This window comes from Xiphias gladius, chromosome 20, assembly GCF_016859285.1.
Source record: "Xiphias gladius isolate SHS-SW01 ecotype Sanya breed wild chromosome 20, ASM1685928v1, whole genome shotgun sequence".
NCBI classification, from domain to species: domain Eukaryota; kingdom Metazoa; phylum Chordata; class Actinopteri; order Istiophoriformes; family Xiphiidae; genus Xiphias; species Xiphias gladius.
In genome coordinates this window covers 20876216-20897173 of record NC_053419.1, presented here as the reverse complement: position 1 = coordinate 20897173, position 20958 = coordinate 20876216, and the positions used below count along the sequence as shown (strand labels likewise).

The 20958-nt window shown below is 41.4% G+C and overlaps 3 protein-coding genes and 1 long non-coding RNA gene across 8 annotated transcripts in view; 2 read left to right on the top strand and 2 right to left on the bottom strand.

The window, feature by feature from the left end:
* mast4 (microtubule associated serine/threonine kinase family member 4) overlaps positions 1 to 2181 on the bottom strand; it is a 96265-nt gene extending 94084 nt beyond the window's left edge. The window contains exons 1-2 of one of the 2 annotated variants that reach the window (XM_040156945.1): positions 1933 to 2181; positions 1575 to 1842 (exon numbers count right to left, since the gene is read on the bottom strand). In XM_040156945.1, coding sequence (XP_040012879.1) covers positions 1575 to 1817 — 243 coding nt within the window. In that variant the 5' untranslated portion in view covers positions 1818 to 1842; positions 1933 to 2181. Of the gene's footprint in view, positions 1 to 1574; positions 1843 to 1932 lie in introns of those variants that run through there. The other variant, XM_040156946.1, reaches the window with a different exon arrangement.
* LOC120806149 lies at positions 1761 to 8628 on the top strand. Its single transcript, XR_005709646.1, has 4 exons — positions 1761 to 1874; positions 3172 to 3246; positions 3366 to 3626; positions 8206 to 8628. It is a non-coding gene; the product is annotated as an uncharacterized LOC120806149 (long non-coding RNA).
* srek1 (splicing regulatory glutamine/lysine-rich protein 1) overlaps positions 4209 to 20958 on the bottom strand; it is a 29447-nt gene continuing 12697 nt past the window's right edge. Inside the window, exon 10 of the mRNA XM_040156956.1 lies at positions 4209 to 4422. Within this exon, the coding sequence (XP_040012890.1) occupies positions 4402 to 4422 (21 nt within the window). The 3' untranslated portion in view covers positions 4209 to 4401. The remainder of the gene's footprint in view (positions 4423 to 20958) is intronic.
* On the top strand, positions 11401 to 20003 carry LOC120806147 (interleukin-31 receptor subunit alpha). 4 transcript variants are annotated; one of them, XM_040156951.1, is made up of 16 exons: positions 11401 to 11563; positions 11804 to 11857; positions 12105 to 12176; positions 12305 to 12422; positions 12498 to 12661; positions 12780 to 12925; positions 14208 to 14349; positions 14520 to 14608; positions 14740 to 14947; positions 15157 to 15342; positions 16067 to 16198; positions 16778 to 16936; positions 18090 to 18233; positions 18358 to 18445; positions 18572 to 18653; positions 18977 to 20003. In XM_040156951.1, the coding sequence occupies exons 1-16, from the start codon at positions 11482 to 11484 to the stop codon at positions 19337 to 19339; spliced, it is 2229 nt and encodes a 742-aa protein (XP_040012885.1). In that variant the 5' UTR covers positions 11401 to 11481; the 3' UTR covers positions 19340 to 20003. The 4 variants fall into 4 exon arrangements, with proteins under 4 accessions (XP_040012885.1, XP_040012886.1, XP_040012883.1 ...); XM_040156952.1 differs by having other exon boundaries at positions 11411 to 11563; positions 11763 to 11857; positions 12513 to 12661; XM_040156949.1 differs by having other exon boundaries at positions 11411 to 11563; positions 11763 to 11857.

Sequence of the window (20958 nt, the reverse complement as noted above, 5' to 3'; positions counted from 1 at the left end):
GGATGACAGCCAACCACACCTAGAGGGTAAAGTCATGTTGCATTACGAAAAGGTTTATAGGTCTGGCAAGCGCCCAAAACCTCAAACACACCTTTTCACACATCTGGCTGCACTGTCGTCTTCCGAGCCAGTACAACCAGTATGCAGAAGCATCCGCGTAGTGTTAAATTCATTAAAAGGCTGAGACATGAATTTTGTCTTCCTCATTTTCCCCATCTGTTTCCTGAAGAAAAAAAAAAAAAAAAAAAAAAACCACCACAAAAACTCCTCGCTCCTCTAAAAGATTGCAGTTAGTCTAGTCCCAGCCTGTGCCGCTCATATATTACCATTACATTAAAGTCACAGAGCTAAGCATCGATTTTCTGACACCCAGCAATCTTTGAAAAACCCAGGTCGTCACACACCACTTAACTCTAGTATGAAGGCATTTCCAGAATCCTCGGAGACTAATAAAAATATTCCATCTGTTGCACAATAAAAAAAAAATTTTTTTTTTTAAAAGTTTTTCTTCTCAAGTTCCTAACGAACTCCAAATCCAGGCAGCCAGAAATGACACGTGTCCTTGCCGCTTTTCTAAAACACAAGCCAAATATCAACACGTTATTTTGCGTATTGGAAAGGAACATCAATATAAACGTAGCTGCCGGCCAGATACACCCGGCTTAAAGTAATCAAGCAGTATAATGCAACAGACCTGCAATAAATCCTGCCTCTACACAGTGGATGCAATGTTCAGTTTATGTTGAAACTGCTTAGAGAGGCGTTTATTCAACTTTAAGGTTAGTTTGGAGGATGCAGTTTGCAGTGCTGTTGAATTTCATTGTGTCATACTGAGTGGTGTTTCAAAAACGAAGCCTACCCTCATGGATATGCGGTAAATGGGGTGGGAGAAAAATATATATGATATATTTGAACTTTCATGAAGGGAGGATTTATAGCAGGCCTGTTGTATTAGACTGCCTTAGCTTGAGCTAGGTGAAGATGATAAGCTGGCAACTGAGTGTATGTCAGTGTGACTGACAGGGACATAAGTCAGTCCTGGCTACCATCTTAGTTTGGATTAGGAAAAAGATGAGCCTCTTGGGAGATGGGTTAAAAACCTCGATTTTCTTTTGTGCATCTGATAGAACACGTTTTCATCCGGACAGTGGGAAGAGTCTTTGGGGATTGTGGGAAAACACCATTTTGCTCATTCCAATTTTAACCAGAAAATCGCAAAGTTAGCTGCGCGACCCAAACGTGAGGGCGACGCGGCGGAGGCGCAGCGTGGGGCTGGAGTTGGGTAATCAAGTGACAGGTAAGCAACACACATGGGGCCTCCATCCGGCTGGGCTGCGTGACCCGTGGATGGGGGGCGGCTGGAGTCCGAGCGGCACGGACCTCCTGACATGTGCAAACCCACCGAGCACGTCCGCTCTGACCGCCGGCACCAAACTGACCCGAGTTCACCGGCTCCGGGTGTTAAACGGGGATTACCGACACGCAACAATGCGGGCAAAACCTGTCACATTTGCGTCTTCGCCGGCCTCAGCCCCCCCCCTCCCAACTTGTCTCGGTGCTTTCTGTGTGTTTACCTTTTCGTCTTCTTCCCCCTCTTCATCCCCCGGCGTCCCCTGCGCCGTGTTTCTGCCGTCCTCCACCTCGCCGACGCTTTCGTCCGAGTCCGAATCGCGACCGTCTCCTCCATCCCCGGAAACGTTCATGTCCAGCCCGGCCGTCACTTCTTCACTCCCGGACAAGGTGTGTGAACCCGACGACGACGACGACGACGACGGACCCTCGCCGCTTCCAGACGCCAAAGAAAGGTCCGGCTCCATTGCGGTCAACTAATATCGCCGATTTCTGAGCCAAGTCAACTCCATTGAATGCGACGTGTACGTACACATGTGTTTATATAAACGGCAGATATTAATTAACCTGTCAGCAACACACCTGCGCGGTCCAGTGAGTTCATTTTCGTTGAGAGTAGGGAGCCCATGCGGAGGAGACCGCTTTCCGACCCGGGTAAAAACAAAGTCACGACGTCGTCGAAAGTCAGTGGTGTCGACTAAAACATGTATCGAGCCTGTCGAATATCGAGTTCACCGTCAGGCCAAGGTCTCGGACTCCGGTTAAAAGCGGCCCGTCCTGTGTGTTTAGTCGCTCCTGACTTTCCGAGCGGCGCGAGTCCACGCCGTCACCGCCTTCATAACGCGCTGGCGGAGCCCGGCGCCCCCCCCAAGATAAACCCCGCCCACAACGTGCGAGGGCGGACCAATGGGAGCGCCGCTCCTGCTGCCAAAACCCACGGAGACTGTCGCAACCGCGTTTAGGTGCGCGGCCGCCCCGCTCGCGTCTCCGGCGAGGACGGGCCGGTGACGGTGAAGTGCTCGGAGGCCGCAGCGCCAACGCAACAGAGCGGCGGCGCACCACCAAAAACAAAACAAACAAAAACCAGATGCGGGCCCAGTACATGCGGCCTCAGTGGGCCCCTCTCTCCGGCTAAATGCAGCCCCTGTTGCGCCTGTTGCGCGGAGCCGGAGTGGACGCATGCAGCTGCAGCGGGTTGTCGGGGTCCCGGTCTGGATTCTTGGCGCAATTTCAGCCGTGTTTTTTTTTTTTTTTTTTTTAAACATCACCGGCACGAAACTGGGAGGTTTTACAACCGGTGCCGCGGTTTAGCCCTTCGTTGCACCCTGCAAGACAAACGCGTAGAGCCCCTACACTGAGAAGGGCTTACTGACAACTGACATACGACTTTTCCCGAGTCGTGTTTTCATGTTTTCATTGGGTTTTTTTTTTGTGTCCTATTTCTTTTTGCATCGGTAATGTTTGTAAAATAAGCAGCGAAAGCGATCGAGGGTCAATATTTGAGAGGTTATCGCTCGAGAAAACGCGGGATATTATTTCACGTGAGCGCAGCGGGGCTTCCTCCAGTCAGCGGACGAACGTGAGGCAGAAGCGTCAGACTCTGCGCGCGCCTCGCACCGCACGGCGAAGCAGCGGGAGGCGAAACGCGTCTTCGCGGAGACTTCGGGCAGGAGAACAGATGCGCCCTCGGGGACGATTCAAAAACTCAAAGTAGTCTCACTCGTCACGCAGCGGGTCGTTTTATCATTATTGTAAGCGGCATTTTCACGTCGCAGTTGAGGTGGAGCTCGTTTTAACTGCTTTATATGCTTTATGCCGCAGAGGTCACACAGGTGGCGGCTACGATGCAGAGAGGCAGAGGTACAAAGGACCGTAGGATGGAAATACCCCAGGAAAGTACGAGTACCTCAAAAATGTATTCATGTACAGGGAAATAAATGTACTCAGTTACTTCCCACCACTGACTGCAGCTGAACTGCAGTCAGAGATTGCGTTATGATCATGTATTCCCATAGCAGGACATTCTACGCAGACCGGTGCGACACCCGGGGGGCCTTCGAGCCCCCCAGCGGCTCCCGGAGAGCAGCTCCATGGGCAGAGGACGAGAGTCGAGGGGAAGCGTCCCGAGGCGAAAGGCGTACAGCTGCGCGGCTGCGGGGCGGGAAAAACTGTAAGCGGGCGCTGCGCGAAATGTCTGACAGGCTGAGAATCAGCAACCGGTACGCGTCCTCCGTCCGCCGGCCCTTCACCTGTGACAGCCTTTAACAAAGCGAGAGGTGGGTGCTTGACTGGGTAGTGAACATCTGTTCTTTTCCAATATACTCCGCTCACAGGCAGTCCCGGTCACATCTGTGGCCTTGTTCCTCACAAAGGTTTTCTTTTGTTTTTGTTTTTTTCCCCTGCTCCAGCCATGAAATGTGCAGCTTAGACATTTCCCAGAATAGCAGCGAACATATCTGTGTTCACCAGCACACCTTCAGACCCCCCGGTTTTATCTTCTAAGAGACTATCTGTCTCGACTTGATTGTGTTTTCCCAGGGGGGTGCTGAGGCACTCCACCCCCCTGGGTACCGTATACCGGCTGCACCAGGGTTCTATCATCACACACGCCACACCGTACGGAGGGACCACTAGAGGGCCCACTTGCACAAATATCCCCAATTGCTAGGAATGACTCAAAGGAAAGGAAAGGCACCACAACCATGAGGGAATGCAGTTTGGTTTTTTTTTTACTGCATTGTGAATTATTTATGTTAGCTCCACTCTTTCTCTCCGAGGTCAGAAACACTTTCGAATACAACACGGATGAAGAATTAACATAAGAAAACTTTTATTTGTAGCTTTCACCCTTTCAACCGTGGTCTCCCAGGAGACGAACTTGCAAGGGTTTTCGTCCTGGAGGATGCCCTACCGCCGGCCAGTGTATCATTACTGATGTCTGATGGTACAGGACCACACCCATGTCGGACCTCAGTGGTCACGGCCGGAGAACTTCTTTCTGTTTGCCAGCGTTTGCTCAAGGACTGCTTGCAGTGCCGAGGGTGCTCAAAACTACCTCCAACCCCTCATTTCCTAGTCAAAAAAAAAAAGATTTTCAGTTTCTATCCACCGTTGATGTTCTCCTAAAAGACACCAGGACTGAAGAGCAGTCAAAGGTGAAGCAGTGACGGACACCTCTCTTTGTAGTAAGGATGCAAACTCAACACTTTCAAGGCTCTATTGAGGAAATTACACAGATTAAGTTGGTTTGTTCATTAATAATGCACCAATTTATACAGCATTTAGATTTTTTTTGTACTACCATTATTATGGAAAGTATAATAACTAATTTAATCTTTTTCTCTTTTTTTTTTTTTTTAGTCATAGAAACTCACTTAATCATGTCCTCCACTTATGAAAGCAAAACATCCCCCTTGTTCATACAGTATACGGTAGAAAATCTAACAAGAGACTGTGTTGAGATCATACAGTTGTGTGTACCCCGGATATCATAGCTTGTAAACGCTGTCGGGTATTTTAGGTATTGTCACCCAGTCTTCCTGGAGTTCACTTCAAGTTCTGAGATATTTTTAGGCCGTCTTGCAGGCACAGCTTGTTTAAGATCTACTCACAGATTTTTCAATGATGTTCAGGTCATGGGGACCGCGAGGGACGTTCCAGAAGCTTCAGTTCGTTCTTCTTGAAGTAGTTCATGGTAGATTTTGTGGTCCGCTTTGGATCATGGTCCTGTTGTACAAGGCAGCTTTGGTTTGGTTTCACTTTCTTGACTGATTGCAGGACATTTGCATCCAGAATATGTTGATATTTATTGGATTCCCTCTATCTTTGCAGTGTTTCCCCTTGTTACTTGCCGCAAACAACTCCAAAGCAGAGTATTTCCATCGCCAACGGCTGGCAGGATGTTTTGGTGTTATTTTATCATCAAATGCTGCTCCTTTTTTTTTTTTTTTTTCCCAGACAACCCATAGGTGATTGTGGTCCAATAGCTCAGTTTGAGCTTTCTCTCCCCACAGCTCTTGTTTTCGAATCAACGCCGGCTTATCCAGATGTCGCTTTGCGGTGAGGTTGCACGTACGGTTGCCTACTGATGACTCGTCGATGTAGTCTGTTTATCAGCGCTGCAGAGTTGGAAAGGTGCAGCACCGCTCCTGTGTCAGCTAAACTTTTCTGCAGCTCCTTTGTGGTCACGTGGGACTTTTGCTTTACATTTCTCCCCAGCAGACCAGCGCTTTTATCTGAAAGTTTTCTTTGTTTTCCCAATCTCATTTTGGCTTGCACATTCCCCCTTTAACCGCCATTTCTTAATGACATTTCAGACATCGGAAATTCCAAGCTTGAAGTAGGTTGATAACTTTTTACAGCCTTTTATAGCATCAGTTAGCTTCATTCAGTTCACTCAGTCAGTTGCTTAGAGCGGCCGGTGGTTGCTGAGCGTCAGTTCATCAGCTCTGGAAAGCACATCAGCTGACAACTCCTAACGATAACTCTTGACCTGCCTCACAAGAAGAATCAATTCAGGCCCAACGAGTTAACGGAGTTCCGAGACTTTACAGGTAGTAGCATGCACATGCCACAATAATCATGGTATCATTTGAAGGAAGGCTCATTTTTATCGTGCGTTTGCTGCAGAGGTTGTATTTACTTCTTTTCACTTCAAAAACCAACAAACGGTGGAATTTTCCTCAGGGGTGCCCAAACTTACACACACACACACAAACACACAAACAATACAGTACACACACCTACTGCCTAAATTGACTTAAATGAATGAACTCTGACCCGTATTTGTCCAGAATAAGTTTACAGTCAACAGCACATACTGCCTTCTGGCCTCCCCGTTAAGCCTGAGCTCCATACGCAGTGAACCTCGAAAAGCTTCCTCCTTTTATAACTACTATCTACCACATTATGTCATGGTACACTAAGTGCCACAGACTAGACAGCCTACTGAGTATTGGGCCTCTATACGCAGGGAGTTCTTGACCAAGTGATGATTATCTGACGTGTCACCCCCCCCCTAGAAAGTGTTGATACATCAGAGTGAGCCGGTGTAAATTGCTGGCCTGCATGTCTGCTTACGTTCCCGAAACCCAGCCTCAACAAAGCTGTGGGGATCTGCACACCTTATATTTTCCCCGCTTAAGAATCTCTGACTTCTGGGATCCCTAGCTAACTGGGATTTAGGAGTGTAATGCAAGTGACTTAATCGTACAGCCGTCTGTGTATTTAGCCCCGCTAGCAGCGCGGTTCAAGGGATGGCATTGTCTGCTGGTCCACCGCTTTGCTCCGGACTAACGTATCTCAACACCTAATGGATGGATTGCCATGAATTTCGGTACGGATAGTAATGTTCCCGATAGGATAATAACTTTTTATCTAGTGCCATCATCAGCTCATAATTTTAAGTTGTTCACCACTTTTGGTTTATGACTAAATACCTGCAAAACAAATGACACTCATGTCAGCCTCAGCTGTACTTTTTATTTAGTGCTAAAAAAGCAAATATCAGCATGCCAACACACTAAACTCAGATGGTGAACATGGTAAATAAAGCATCAGCATATTGATGTTATCATTGGGAGACGGTTAGCATTTAGCACCAAGCCATGCTGTGCCACAGCAAAGCCTTACAGAGCTGCTAGCATGGCTGTGAGACTCTCAGTCTTGTTCTTTCTTAGGGTGAGAAACTGGAAGAGCGTTGCACTGCCACCAGTCACTTCACTCATTGTGATCTGACAAGGCTTGGTAGGTATTTTCTTGGGTTGGAGGTGTTGTCAATGGTCACATTTAAAGTTTATTACTTTGGCTAATACTCCCAATCACTGAAACATAACCTTTCCTGTACCCGGCTGAATGAGACACACCACTCACTGAGCTGGAATTGATCTTTGCTTCTTGTTGAAAGTCCATTTTCACCTGATCTATCCACTGAAAGTACTCTCGGAAGAAATGTGAGGTCATCCAGTTGCAGAATCACGCTTTAATTTTTTAAAATCTATAACAACTGTTTGAAGTAGTTTGGCTCAACAGTTGAGAGAGAGTGTTAGCGCACTCGATATAAATTTTAAATACGGCAATGTGTGTGGTTATCATTACTTTAAACCAATAGTTCCAATAGTTGGTAATGTTCAAAGCTGCCTGAGTCACTCCATTCTCAGTAGACGTTTTTCAGATTGCCGAAACCTTGTGTTTAGTTAGCAAATGTTAGCAGGCTAACTTGCTAAACTAAAGTGGTGAACATGTTAAACATAATGCTTGCTAAATACCTGTATGTCGTCTGCTAGCAAGGCTGTAGACACTCGTCTTGTCATTTAAAATTAAATTTTATATTTCAAACCAAAAGTGCCCTCTCTTCAAACTATAATGTTACTGAAATATCCACTTACAGATTTTTCATTTTATCCCACTATATTAATTATCTACCTTATTCAGGTCCACTAACAAAATAACAGACTCTTATAAAGCAGACAACAGTATCTATACCAGCATTTCATCCCTTTTCTTTCCTTTTTTACAGACGAACACAAGCACGTCTTGTGTGGTTGTCTTAACTGTACAGTATTAGTCACCAGGCACTTTTTGAAGAAAATCCATGTCAAAGAGAAACACCAGGGAACATCAGATATGAACTTCTAATCCCAGTATGACTGTTTGAGGTTGCTTCTGTGTCAAGATTTATTTCTGAAAATGCTGTTGCTTCTGAATTGTATGCATGTCTTTATGAATTTGAAGGGTCATTTTGAAGTGTCTGATATAAAGAACTTTGCTGCTGCTGTTGAACCCCATTGTGAATTGTTGGTTTGCAGCATTTCCTTCTTTCTCTCTCGCTCTCCCTCTTTTATATGTTTCATACAGACTGTCCACACTGGAGAGGGCTGTTTGCTGATGTCGATGAAAAGAGTTCACAGAAAGCAGCTGACCTCATGACCTACTCATTATGTGCTGTGAATGTTGGCATTGATAGCCCAATATGCACACTCTCTGCAGCTGTTGGATTTATATAATTTTGATGCACAAGCCTGACATTGACATACCCGAAATAAAATGGCTCTTGAACCCTTTCGAATACAGCCCTGACCCTGGTCTCTTCTCAAAGGGGAGTGTCGGAGTTTACTATCCGACATTTCGGGGTACCGAAACAAATTTACAAATGCACAAACACAAATTTGCCTATTTAGCTGTTTTGTGTTCCGTCCTATTAGAAAATAGGTAACCGTTGCCTATGAGACACGTGGATTTTAAAATTACTTCCGCAGACATTATTGTGAGGCTTTATTCTTTCAAACAATGTAGAATTTGTCAAGGTTGTATCTGCACGCCTGCATTTGCTGTACATCCTCACGTACGTCTTCGTTGCTTACGATTGTTGAGAAATTCTCGAAAATAGTTGTATCACACGTTTGCAAGCAGCTTACACCACCGGGAAATCACTTGAGATTAGATTTTCACTTTGGCAAACACAGCTTCACTTTTGTCAGTGAAACGCAAACTGATTTTAGTCGTAATAATTTCTGTGCCGTCTTTTATTTCATCCAACCAAGAACAATAAAGTATTCCACAAATTAAAGACCTTGCGTACACGTTTGTAACCTAACAACGTTTAAAATTTCCTGCTTTCAAGAAATTGCTCAGGTTAGTAAAATTAACAGTCAACGCTAAATGACTAAATGCTTTGCTCACTGCAGGGCCATTCAACATAAAACTAAGTAAAAACACTAAAGGATTCAGATCAAAGACACTGTGAGAGAAACCCACATAATTTTTCAACTATTGTAGCCCACAAGTAAGTTACAGCACATCACTGATCTTAGTGATGATAAAAGTTTAGGTGGGGAAATTTCGCACGAGAAAAACATGAGTAGGAAGGTATTTACATGTTTAGCGGAAATTGATTTCCTGTGGCAAGGATTTGAATTCTTTCTTTCTAATTATAATTTGATTGAATATTCAATAATCTCATTTCTCCCTTCCCCTCATTTGAATACTTCCAGAAAAGTGTTTCTGAGGTTAAAAAAAAAAAAAATCTCTTCAGCTTCACATTTCATCACGTCCGTTGATTGAAGTGATGACAGCAGAAGGTTGACAAATATCAAGCTCATGCAACAATAAGCAAGACTGAAACTTGGCCCCACGGCTGGCTGAGTGTTCCAAGTGTTAAGATCAAGGTCGCGATATACACTTTTAATGACATTCTGCAGGCCTAGTCACTGAAGCTTGTGGGGTGTGAACTGAACTTCCTGTGTATTGACAGTTTAGCCCTGAAGGAGGAACACGCAGAAAAAAGTACGAGTGCATCTCCTTCTTTGTTTCACACATAAATGCACATGTAGTGTGCTTTTTTTGTAGCGCTTACTGTGTTTTTTGTCGCTTTCCAGAGACCTCCTCAATCAACCGCAGGTTTTAAGGACTTTTAGAGGAACTAACTATCTCACCACAAGATCTGTTCACTTATAGACCACATCAAATGAGTTACTAATGTTTTCTGCTGCTGTCAAAGATCGCTGTCAACAGTAGTGGGGTAAAAGGACCTAATTTAAAAAACACAAAATGCAGATTTTTCACTCAAAGCCATATAAAAATGCTATGAATCATAGTTTTTTTTTTTATCCATTTAAAAAAAGTTCAATAAACTTATTTAAAACTCTTAAAATTACATCTACTCCTTCTTCTCCATTGAAAATTCCAGAATCTGTGAATATGCAAATTTTTTTTGCTTCAAAAGTTTAATTGCTGGACACAGGACGCACGGGGAGTTGCATATTTTCGTGCCGCGATTTAGTTTCAATCTAGGAGTGATGGCAGAAAAATCATGCTCGCACGTACTTGTCTTAAACTTGGATTTAATGTGAGCACAGAGGCTGTGAAAACAGCCTCAAGTGAAATGCCTCAAGTAATTGCTAATGAATTTCAGCCACTGGCCTCACACACTACATGGCCATCTCACATTTATATCACCTATGACCTGATTATCAAATAGAAATCTGCTTTTTTTTTTTTTCTGGTTTGCCTATTTTTGGAAAAGAATCAAATCTGACTTGACATAAATGTCAAGTCTCCATCCACTCAGAGATGGGTTTTGCTTATAGCTCACAGTGCAGAATGATTTAGTCACATTTTTTAAATGAAAAATATTTGCACATTCACAGATAATGGATTTTACAATGAGAAATAAACAGTAGATGGAAAAAAAAAGGTAACTGAACTTTAACATATTAGACAAATTATTATTATTAAAAGCCGAGTATTTTAAATGTCTCAAAACATGTCAGGATGGGATCTTTAACTTCGGTGTGTGGGATTTTTTTTTTTTTTTTACTATTCTGATAAAAAACAACAATTTAATAATTTATACATTAGCAACTGGAGAAATGTTCTGTAGCGTATTTCAGATTAGTTTAAATATATGTTCCGCAGTGATCTTCCGACAGCGTGCACGTGCACTACAGAGATGTTTTCCATTCTACCACAGTTCATTCAGATACAAAAACTGATGAAGATGAAAGTCTGTTCTCTTGACTTTTTTTTAAAGAAATGACTAATCCTCTGATTCAAGATGACACATTCGCCGTCCGTTAGTGTGCTGCAAATTGAGTTTTTTCAAACGAAAATTACATTTGATTCTTTGAAAGCAAAAGAAGCTTGAAGAGTTCCTGAATTTGCATCGGGGGGAAAAAATTGTTTTAATTTGAGTCACACTCTTTTTCAGTAACATCACCAAGAAAAGGGATATTCTTTCAAAAGATTGTTTGAATGAGTATCTCCTTTACTTGACAGTCCTTACCCTTGGCTTTTGAGGCAACCTATTGCATATCAGCGTGAATTTGTCGTTTGAATTGGTGCAGGTTCATATGCTGAGCAGCTTTATTTTTTGGAAAGAAGAAGCATGAAGATAGAAACAGTTTTTCTCCAAACTACAGCAGACCCACAGTCAATGTTCTGTCTTTCTTTGAGTTCCAATGAACTGTGTCAAAATGTATCCCCGCCCCTCTACTCAGAGTGTATAACTCCCCAAAATATTTCCTAAATGAGCAGATTCTGCATCATGTTCGTGAGTGGCGGCAGATTACGTTCGTCAGACTGTCTCAGCCACACATTTCTCGCTTTCAGTCTTTCAGTCGCTCCCCAGGAAACATGGTTGGTTGCGGATTTCAGTTTGACGTTTTAAACTCCAGATGTTCTTCCTGTGCAAGCCATTCACATCTTTTCATCCTCGGTAAGTTGTCTATAAATTGTGTTTTTGCCATAACTATCTTTATTTTCTGTTACTTTACGATAAATGTTTAATGTGAAGTATTTATAGGAAAAGGGAAGGGGTGGTGGTGGTGGTGGGGAATCCGCTCTTTCTTTTTCTTTGTAATGAATTAAAACCATTATCAAATTCAATCAACTCCAGTATTCTGTATTCAAAGCAGATTTTGGCTAAAACTACCCTCCACTGTTGTTCGCATCCAAGGTCTGATTCTCGCTTACTGCCTTACACTCTCCTCTCATGTTCAAGCATCTACAGGTAGGCATATGTTACTTTTTGTCACAACATCTTGGCTTCGTCCTCAGTCGTCACACCGCTACTCAAGTATCGCTTTTCCTACAGGAAACACATTGTTTTTCTGCAAAGAAAACAATGATAAATTAGCCACAAATATTACCAAGTGCATCCTCCGCCATAAAATATATTTCATATTTAATTCTGTGTTTTTCCACTGTGAGACAAAAACTTCTCGTAAAAATAACGACATTTGAGAATGCTAATTTAGTTTCAGATGTTCCCGTGAAATGCAAGTCAATGGAAATTTTATCCAAATATCAGCACTGTGAGCTTCGCCAAGGTAATGAAAATATATCTAACCTCATCCCAAGTTGTATCATCCACTGTAAAATCATTAGAAACTAAGGGGGAAAAAAAGTTGTTTTTTTTTTAACCGTTAATTATTTCTATACGCTGCCTCACTTTCAGATGGGGTCCATGATTTGGACTGTTTTGGAAAATACAATTCAAATGGTAAAAAAACCTGTGTGTGGAAAACTGGGAACCACACGTCAGGAAAGACTTACACAGTCATCTTACATCAGTTGTAAGTAGCACCAAAGTCCTTTTTTGATGAGTTTTACATTAATATTTTTAATAATCACCATTTCTTATTTCAAAGTATGTCTGCCCACAGAAGACACTGCGAACTATACAACAACATCAATATAATGTCTAAAGAGATCCGTTTATACGAAAAGTACAACATGACTGTTGAGGTTATTGAAAACAGCCAGTCAAGAAATTGCACGAAAGCAGTTTTTAGGGCTTCCCCGAAGAGCCTGTGTAAGTCCACAAAAATGTATTTCTGTTCAAGTTTCTTTTTATTCATGTTTTTTTGATGATAAATCTCTAACAGATATAAATCTAGGTGATTTTTTTTTTTTTTTTTTAAATATTTCAGTGCGATGTGATCCTCCATATAATGTGTACTTCAGGCGTCAGTCTGGAAAACTAGACGTGAATGTGAAATGGCAACTGGAGGACATAAGGGCCATCAAATATTACTCTGTGAGATATAAAGCACTGGGCAGTCTGTTATGGAACAAGGTCAGTATTAAACACCTGTTAACACAAAAAAATTGAAGTTAACTCTTAACTTCATGCGGAATAAATAGGAAACTGCTGTTCACCAGACATGATCCTAGGACTGGCTAAGTCTTGACACCCCACAGGCAAATACTGAACTTCAGAAGACTGCCAATGCTTTGCACCTTCTGAATGGAACAGGGATTTTCATAAAATTTGGGGGACAGGTTAAAGTAAGGCTAAAAGTCTACGGTCTAAATACTTTCATATGTCCAACTCCATGGCTTCGGCTTAGAATGCAAATTTTCTCTCAATTTTTTAAAATCTCAAGCCTGAACTCAGGATGCTGTAAGGGTGATCAGGGTTATTTTCTCAAACTTTAAATCGCTCCCTCCAGAGACACCAAAGACATTATACAGCTGTTTTCACGGACTTAGTAGTAGTACTCTTCATAACGAGTAAACTGACCTTCATGTGTAAAATAAATGGAGTTCCCCTTTAAACCTTTCACTTTGGAGCTTTCGTGATTTCTTTGAATGTTTCTGATGCTCTTAGTGTGTCCTGTGGGTATGTCTGTTTTGTGTCTTCTCTCTGTACCAATTTCTTCTGATGCACTTAGGTCTGTCCTACATAAAAGAGCAATAAGATTAGCACATTAAATAAGGTCCAAACTTGGGGCTCGAAACACCGGCTTTACCATGTTAAACCTAATTATGAATGGTGTCTCAGAATGCGTGCAGCTGCGAGGCTGTCGCAAATCTAAACATCGCGGCACACTCCCATTCAAAGTCTATGGGTGGAAATTTTTGAGACCAGGTTTCAGAGACGCACCTGGACCCAACCCTTAACCGAAAGTGTCTTTTTTAAGGGTGAAGCGGGTGACGTACACCCAAGCAAAGTCAGTTGGTCGACCTCAGCCCTTGTAAACCTGGCTTTGTAAGGGTGGCACTGTGAATATTGGTATCAAAGCTATAATTACTAGATGTCATAATGAAGAAGCCAGCCTTTTTTGGTCTGGGAGAGCTGGTTGAGCCAGCCTCGCTAGTTAGGGCCAATCCCGCTTTATTGGTTTGCATAAATTTGCATATTCGACCATGCCTGCGTTGGTAATGGGAGCCTAAAAAGATTGGCTCCTAGGCGGACGCGCATAATCACAACCCCATCTCGTGAAGCAGGCTTTGGTCAGAGTTAGGGTTATAACAATAACGAAGAAGTAAATATCTAGTCGTAAGAAAAACAAACAAGTGAATTCATGGTTTCTATACTGCCTCCTGGTGTTCATTCATTTCTATGATGCTCACAGCCGCTGGTGCAATCCCAAAATGGAGAGAGATGTACAGTGGAGAATCTAAACTCCTCGATGATCTACACTGTACAGATACAATGTGTGACTAATGATAAATGCTCACAGTGCCCATGGAGTAAGACTTACACTGTCCCATCAGGTCAGTTGGTTTCTACTGTAATATCCTATATTTTTATATGATATTAAAAGCAACAGAATGTTGTCTAAAAAAGTATTTTTACTTCATTATATGATTACAAGAACAGGAAAAAGAAGTTAAAGCTGAAATATTGTTTCTTATCTCACAAAAAAAAAAATGTCCTCTTTCAGAACTGAAAACACAGCCTGTCATTGTCAACTTGGAAGTTACTGAGATTGCAGAGAAACAAGGCCGCAGGCTGCTTTCTCTAAACTGGAAGGTAATTTTTCAAATCTACCTCCTAAACATTTTCCTTCAACCAGAAAAAATAAAATAACAATAAATAAATTATATATATGGGTGTAGCCATAACTGATGTTAGCACCATAATAATAGGACCCTGTGTGTTAGTTTTCTGCAAAAGAGCTGTATGAAGGCTACTATGTGACCATTGGTAAAGCATCAGGAGAGGCCCCGTGTGAACCGATCAACACCAGTCAGCCTGAGATCAGACTGATTCTTTCCTATTCAGCTTATCATGTCAGCATCAGTGCTGCCAACAATGCTAGCACCTCCCCAGCTCTAAGACAGACAATACCAGAGCCAGAGGACATTTCCAGTGAGTACTCACTTTGCTCAGCAGCACTGTCAGCTGAAAAGTTCAGTGATTTTTCAAAAATCTAATCAAACATTATGTCTTCTTACTTAGAGCAAGGCTGTTTTTAGTGACTGAAAAAGCTAATACAGTTTTTTTCACCCGCTAACATTGACAAAGCCTACAGAGTTATAAGATTAGATTAAAATATGATTATACATTTGTATTTACAGGTGTTGTAGATGGCAAGCTGAACATTACAGTCCACAGCAGTACATCTTTTACTGTCTATTGGAAAGATGATCTCATCAAAACCCACGTCTGCTATTCTGTGGAGTGGCACAAAAAGGGGCATAAAACAATATACATGTCCTTTTATCAGAATGCAAACAACCATAGGACCTTATCTCCTTTACCAGGTGTGTAAATATTAACATGTCTTGGTCAGCTCTGTCTTCTAGAAATTCTGTTTACATGTTACGAATTTGTTTTGCCAAGTACATTTTGAAGAATCTGTGATTGCAGGATTGATTACGTTCTGCGGCCTGTTCTGTTTCTTTTTTTCAAACGAAAGGAGTGCAACATTTTTGTAAAAAGTGTAGGACTTTTAATCTGAAGACCAGGCTTCACATCCTGAGTTGTGCCTGTGGTTAGATTTAGGTAACAGAGTTACTTTGGTTAAAGTTAGGGTAAGACTGTGGTTTCAATTACATGTTAATGATAAGTAAGTGAACATGTCCCGTCTCGTGCCTCAAGCCACTGTTGCCTTTTGTACTGCGAATGTCTTAACATGACCAAGCAAACATTAATCATGCTTAAGCTGCTACAAACGAATTCTGTATTTCAAGAGTGGATATTATAGGAAAACAAATTAAAATCGTTGTCAGTGAATGTTTTGCAGATACTTTCTGTATAAACATTATGTGACTTGCTGGAAATGGTTATTAAAAATGTTTCCTTATTATGTTTTTAAAAAAAATGTTATTCAGCTGGCATTATGCTTCTCTCAAAAATCTTTTTGCTATTGCAAATTGGTAGTATATACTCATAATCTCTATGAGACAGACTTGATTTTGGTATGGGATTAAATACATTTAGCATCCAGCCTCTGAGCTAATCAATTTGGTTATTTTAAATAACCAGAGCCTTTGGAGCCTTACAAGAGATACAGCATCATTCTGCACACACGACCAAACAAGGACACTTGCAACATGAAGTATATCAACAACAGTGAGAGCACCTATGGGACTACCCAGTTCTATCTCACTGAAGGATGTAAGTGAAAGTCTCTCTACATTTCCAATATGTCTTTGTGTAACTGTTTAATGTTATTGGAATAAATTGGACTAACAGTCCAACGCCAAGCTAGCAGCTCTTTTAAGGCGGTAATGCTCATTTTGAAGAAAGCCAAGCTGTTGTAAAGACAAACCAAAGTATTGGACAGTTTGAAATTTTGGCCTGATGAATGAAAAGTCAGGGGATCACCAAAGTTCACAAAGACCATGAATGTCTGCAACAGATTTCATGGCAATCCATCCAACAGTTGTTGAGATACTTTAAATACCAACCTGCTGGTGGCGCAAGAGGAAAAGTCAGGGGATCAACAAAGTCGTAAGGATTCATTCTCTTGGAACCATAAATGTCTGTGCAAAATTTCACAGCAATCCATCCGAAAGTTGTTGAGATATTTTACTCTGAACCAAATTGGCTGACCGATCAACCAATACCTTCTTCCCAATAGCGATGCCCCTAGCAAACAAGGATAAAGATCATATCTAAAAGACCAATACTGAGAGTTTCTTCTCATCCTATCAGTAACAAACAGTCTGACTTCTTGATATTGTGTCTGCAAAGCTCCTGTCAGTGCTCCCAACATCAGCAGCTACAATGTGACGCTGAATTCAGTGGTGCTGCAGTGGTCGTCCATCCCAGAGGAACATATAAGAGGTTTCCTACTCGGTTACATAATCCACTACAGTGAGTACCACCACAAGGGGACAAGTACAGAAACAAGTACGTAACATCCACCTTAAACTAACTTCTATACTTGTTGTTTTGGCCAATTCATAGATACAAATCATAATTTCAACTGTTAAGTTCAGCAGAAACGTCCCTAGCTTCAGATATAGCCTGCTTCACTCCCATTGTTTGCTTGCACTTACACACAGCCTCTAAATGTATGACTATCAGTGGGTTTCCTGTCCGCCAGCTGTTTTTTTTTTTGTTGTTTTTTTTTATATTACTGTCGTAATCTCTAGGCGTTTGTGAACAATGAATTCAGACTGAAATTCAGATGCTAACAATTTGTACAAACTTTATAGACACAGTCACTACAAAATTTGCAGTTGATTTATGGCTTTAGTGGTCTGATAGAGAATCTGATGATTTGGCTGACGCTGCTGTGAAATTTGAGCCTATAAACTAGCTTGTTGGGACTAGCTTGTCCAGACAAACTATAAAACCGTATAATCTATTCTTGTTGTTATATGTAAACGCTATGGTTAGCGAGCTACTGAAGTAGGTTTGACAAGTAGGGTTACAAGAACACCTATCAATGTACAGGTTACAGTCAAATACCTATCCCCACCAACATAATGTTTCTATCTACATGACAGCATTTACTAATGTGAAAGTGTTTTTATTTTAGAATTTAGACATTAAAACCTTGCAGAATCCTTTTCCAAGACTAAGATTCTCCAGCCATGCTAGCAGCTCTGTGAGGCTAATGCACAGCAGTGCTTCGAGGTAAATGCTAAATAACATGCTGATGTTTAGCAAGTACCCTAGTCACCAATATATTTGAGTCTGTTGGCATGCTAACATTTGCTAAGTAGCAATAAACAAAAAGTTGGTCAGCTGAGGCTGATGGGAATGTCGTTAATTTTACCGGCATTTGGTCATCAGCCAAAGTATTTGGACAAACTCTGATCTTGATCTCGATCCATTTGTTGTTGAGATATTTCAGTCTTGGCCAAAGTGGTGGGCCGACTGACGCTGCCATCCCTAGAGCCACACCGTTAGCATGGCTAAAAACTGTTGTGAACTAATGATTTATCACTTGGAATTTCTTAAAGCAAAACTTTAAAACAGACTGGTCCAAGTTGTATTTGTGATATGTTGAAAACTTGAAAACAAAAAAGTTGAAAACAAATGTCTTTGATTGCAGATATTACAGTGGATCCGGAGTTTGACACCTATGAATTGGGGAATCTCAAAAGAGGCACACCATACCAGGTCCAGGTATCAGGTTTCACCCAGGCAGGAGCAGGAGTACGAAGCACAGCATGCATCTTTAAAACGTATCCCCAAGGTTATATCAATCCAAAAACTTTTTAACTTCTTAATAGAAGCAAATTTTTTATATTTATAATTGCATCAAATTCCAAAGATACAATTTGATTAACTGTGTATTTTCTGCCATTTTTTCTCCATAGGATATTTTGATGTTATTAAAAGTGTTGCTATCTTTCTGTTTTCTTTTGTGGCGGCCGTGCTCATATTTGGAACTTTTATAATAAAAAGGTACACTATTACATTACTAACTCAAAATTTATGTGGCACAAACTTCCTAATTCTTATCATGGGAAAATATGTATCTACTTTAAATCTACTCTACTCAACTTCCCCTAATCTATCTACTTTATCTAGAGCAAAAATTATTCTGTGGCCCAGCATACCTAACCCTGGAAATAGCAATGCTATGCAGAAAATAGAAGGACCCAGAGAAATGGTAAGTGTGTGTTTGTGCTTTCAGTAAACGTACCAACAGGTTTACTTTTGTGCAAGATTGTGGAGGACAGACAAAACCTCAAGCAACTAACCAGACAGTAAAGACATTACAGTAAATTGGGTTAATGAGCCTTATAAGAGATATTGATGAAATACCTATAATGAGGTATACTGCAAACTTCCTACTGCTGTTTTAAAGCTGTTGACAAAAAACATGAAAATTTAACTTACATAGTACATAGAAGTATGTTGTATAAGCTTGTGAAATGGCTATATTAAGGATTTTTTTTGTGTGTGTGTGGATACTGTTTGTATTTCACTTAGGAACTCCTAGAGTCCATCAACACTCTGAAGGTAGAAGAGTGGGATACGCATAGTCTGCAGATAGTTGAGAAAGAAGCTGTGGTCCTACCTATTACATTACCATCAGAGTTACCGCTTCTCCACAACTCAGAAGATGAGGGAGACTCAACAGAAATGACTTGTGATTGGACCCAAAGAGAGACAGAGGATGCAACTAGAGATATCTTACCAGACACATTCTCGAACACGAAACAGACAAACTTCCAGAATTATCCTTTTGCATTTTCAAGTGAATATACAACAATGGAAATGTTTCAGCAAGTGACGCCTGAGGGCTTCCCAGCGAATACAGCCATCGCTCAGGCCATGGAAAGTGATCCATAGGGGACACACATGACTGCGGTTAAGTCTGGATTAGACTATGTGGACAATTTCGTACCAGTCCAATCTTGGGCAGAGAGGAGATGTCCGTGATTTTGTGAAAACAGCTTGGAACTGGACTGCAGAACACGAAGAACAAGGAACACAGGATCAATAAAGAACCACTGTCAGCAGTCAAAAGGTTGAATATGAGGGGCTGCCATACTGTTTGCTGGTTGTTGCAGTTCGACGGGATGGATTCATTGAGTCTTAGATAATCAATAGCCAAAGTACAAGCACATTTAGCTCAATGTTTATGTCAACTGCCATAATTACCATCAAGAGAGAAACTTGAGTAAACAAGGTAAAAATATATTATATAAAGACAGAAGTCCAGTTTAGGTTCTTAAGAATGTGTCTTTCTCTTCCCACCTCTCTACTATACATACTTTTATATCTGCACTACTTGAACAGTCTCTTCTGTCCATGCACATCATCTCTGCTCATTTCTGTACATGTACATTACATTTTATACATTGCTGAACATTCATTATCCTATTTTCATCTGTAAATGTCAATACCTGATGATGCAAACATGACTGAAAATGCCCTCATTTACAGGCCACAACTGCTAACGGAATGACCTAATAAACATGGATGTATTAATGGGTTCTTTGCAATGCAGTTGTTCCACTCAACAGATCTCAGTCTTCATTTTTTTATTGCTTTTACTCACATTTACTATCTTCACTCATCTGCAACACCAAGGACCTGCAATAGTAGGTATAAATACTCAGGCACGGCGGTGCTTTGAGCTATATGCTCAAGTCATCATGCTAAAATGGTCACGACGACAATGACAACATGCATTTAGCAGGAACAACATAGCCAGAAGTGTTGATACGCTTCCACTTAAAAAAGAAAAAAAAAAAATCTCTGAAATAAGTTGAAACTGAGAAAAGTAACTGGCATCCTCTATTCTCTGTTCCACATTTAATAGAACAGACATGCTGCTTTTGATTTCAGATGTAACATATTTAACTGATAAAACAAAGGAAAATGGCATGGACAAAAACATTGGGACCCCTTAACCTAATACATTGTGGCACACGCTTGTAAGGCAATCACTGTAATCAGGCACTTTCTGTAGCTCTTAATGAGACTTGAGCAAACTGCTCCAGTTCTCTAAGGTTGATGGGGGCCTGTGAGTTTCAGCTCTTTCCATAGACGTTTGATTAAGATGAGGACTCACAGCAGGCCACTTCAAAATGATCTAATGCACTTTTGGGTGTTTTTACATGCATGCTTTGGGTTATTATCCACGAGGAACTATGCCCTGTGACTGAAACAGACCTCTCTGACATTCGCAGCATGGTTCGCTCCGGAATTCTTTAATGTTAAAATGGACTGCACTTTCATAGTGCTTTTTCTACTCTTATTGACCACTTAAAGTGCTTTACACTATATGCCACATTCACCCATACGCACACACTGATGGCACAGCCATCAGGGCAATTTGGGGTTCAGTATCTTGCCCTAGATTGTGAACCCCAAAGTTCAGTAACTTGATGCCCAAGGACACTTCGACATATGGACTGGAGAAGCCGGGGATCGAACCACTGACCTTCCGGTTAGTGGACTCT

Excerpts from the sequence above, each read along its gene's own strand:
- LOC120806147 (XM_040156951.1), top strand. The coding sequence starts at position 11,482 with ATGGTTGGTTGCGGATTTCAGTTTGACGTTTTAAACTCCAGATGTTCT. Across the intron at positions 12,177-12,304 it reads GCACTGTGAGCTTCGCCAAG|ATGGGGTCCATGATTTGGAC; the intron begins GTAATGAAAATA and ends CCTCACTTTCAG. Across the intron at positions 12,423-12,497 it reads ACAGTCATCTTACATCAGTT|TATGTCTGCCCACAGAAGAC; the intron begins GTAAGTAGCACC and ends CTTATTTCAAAG.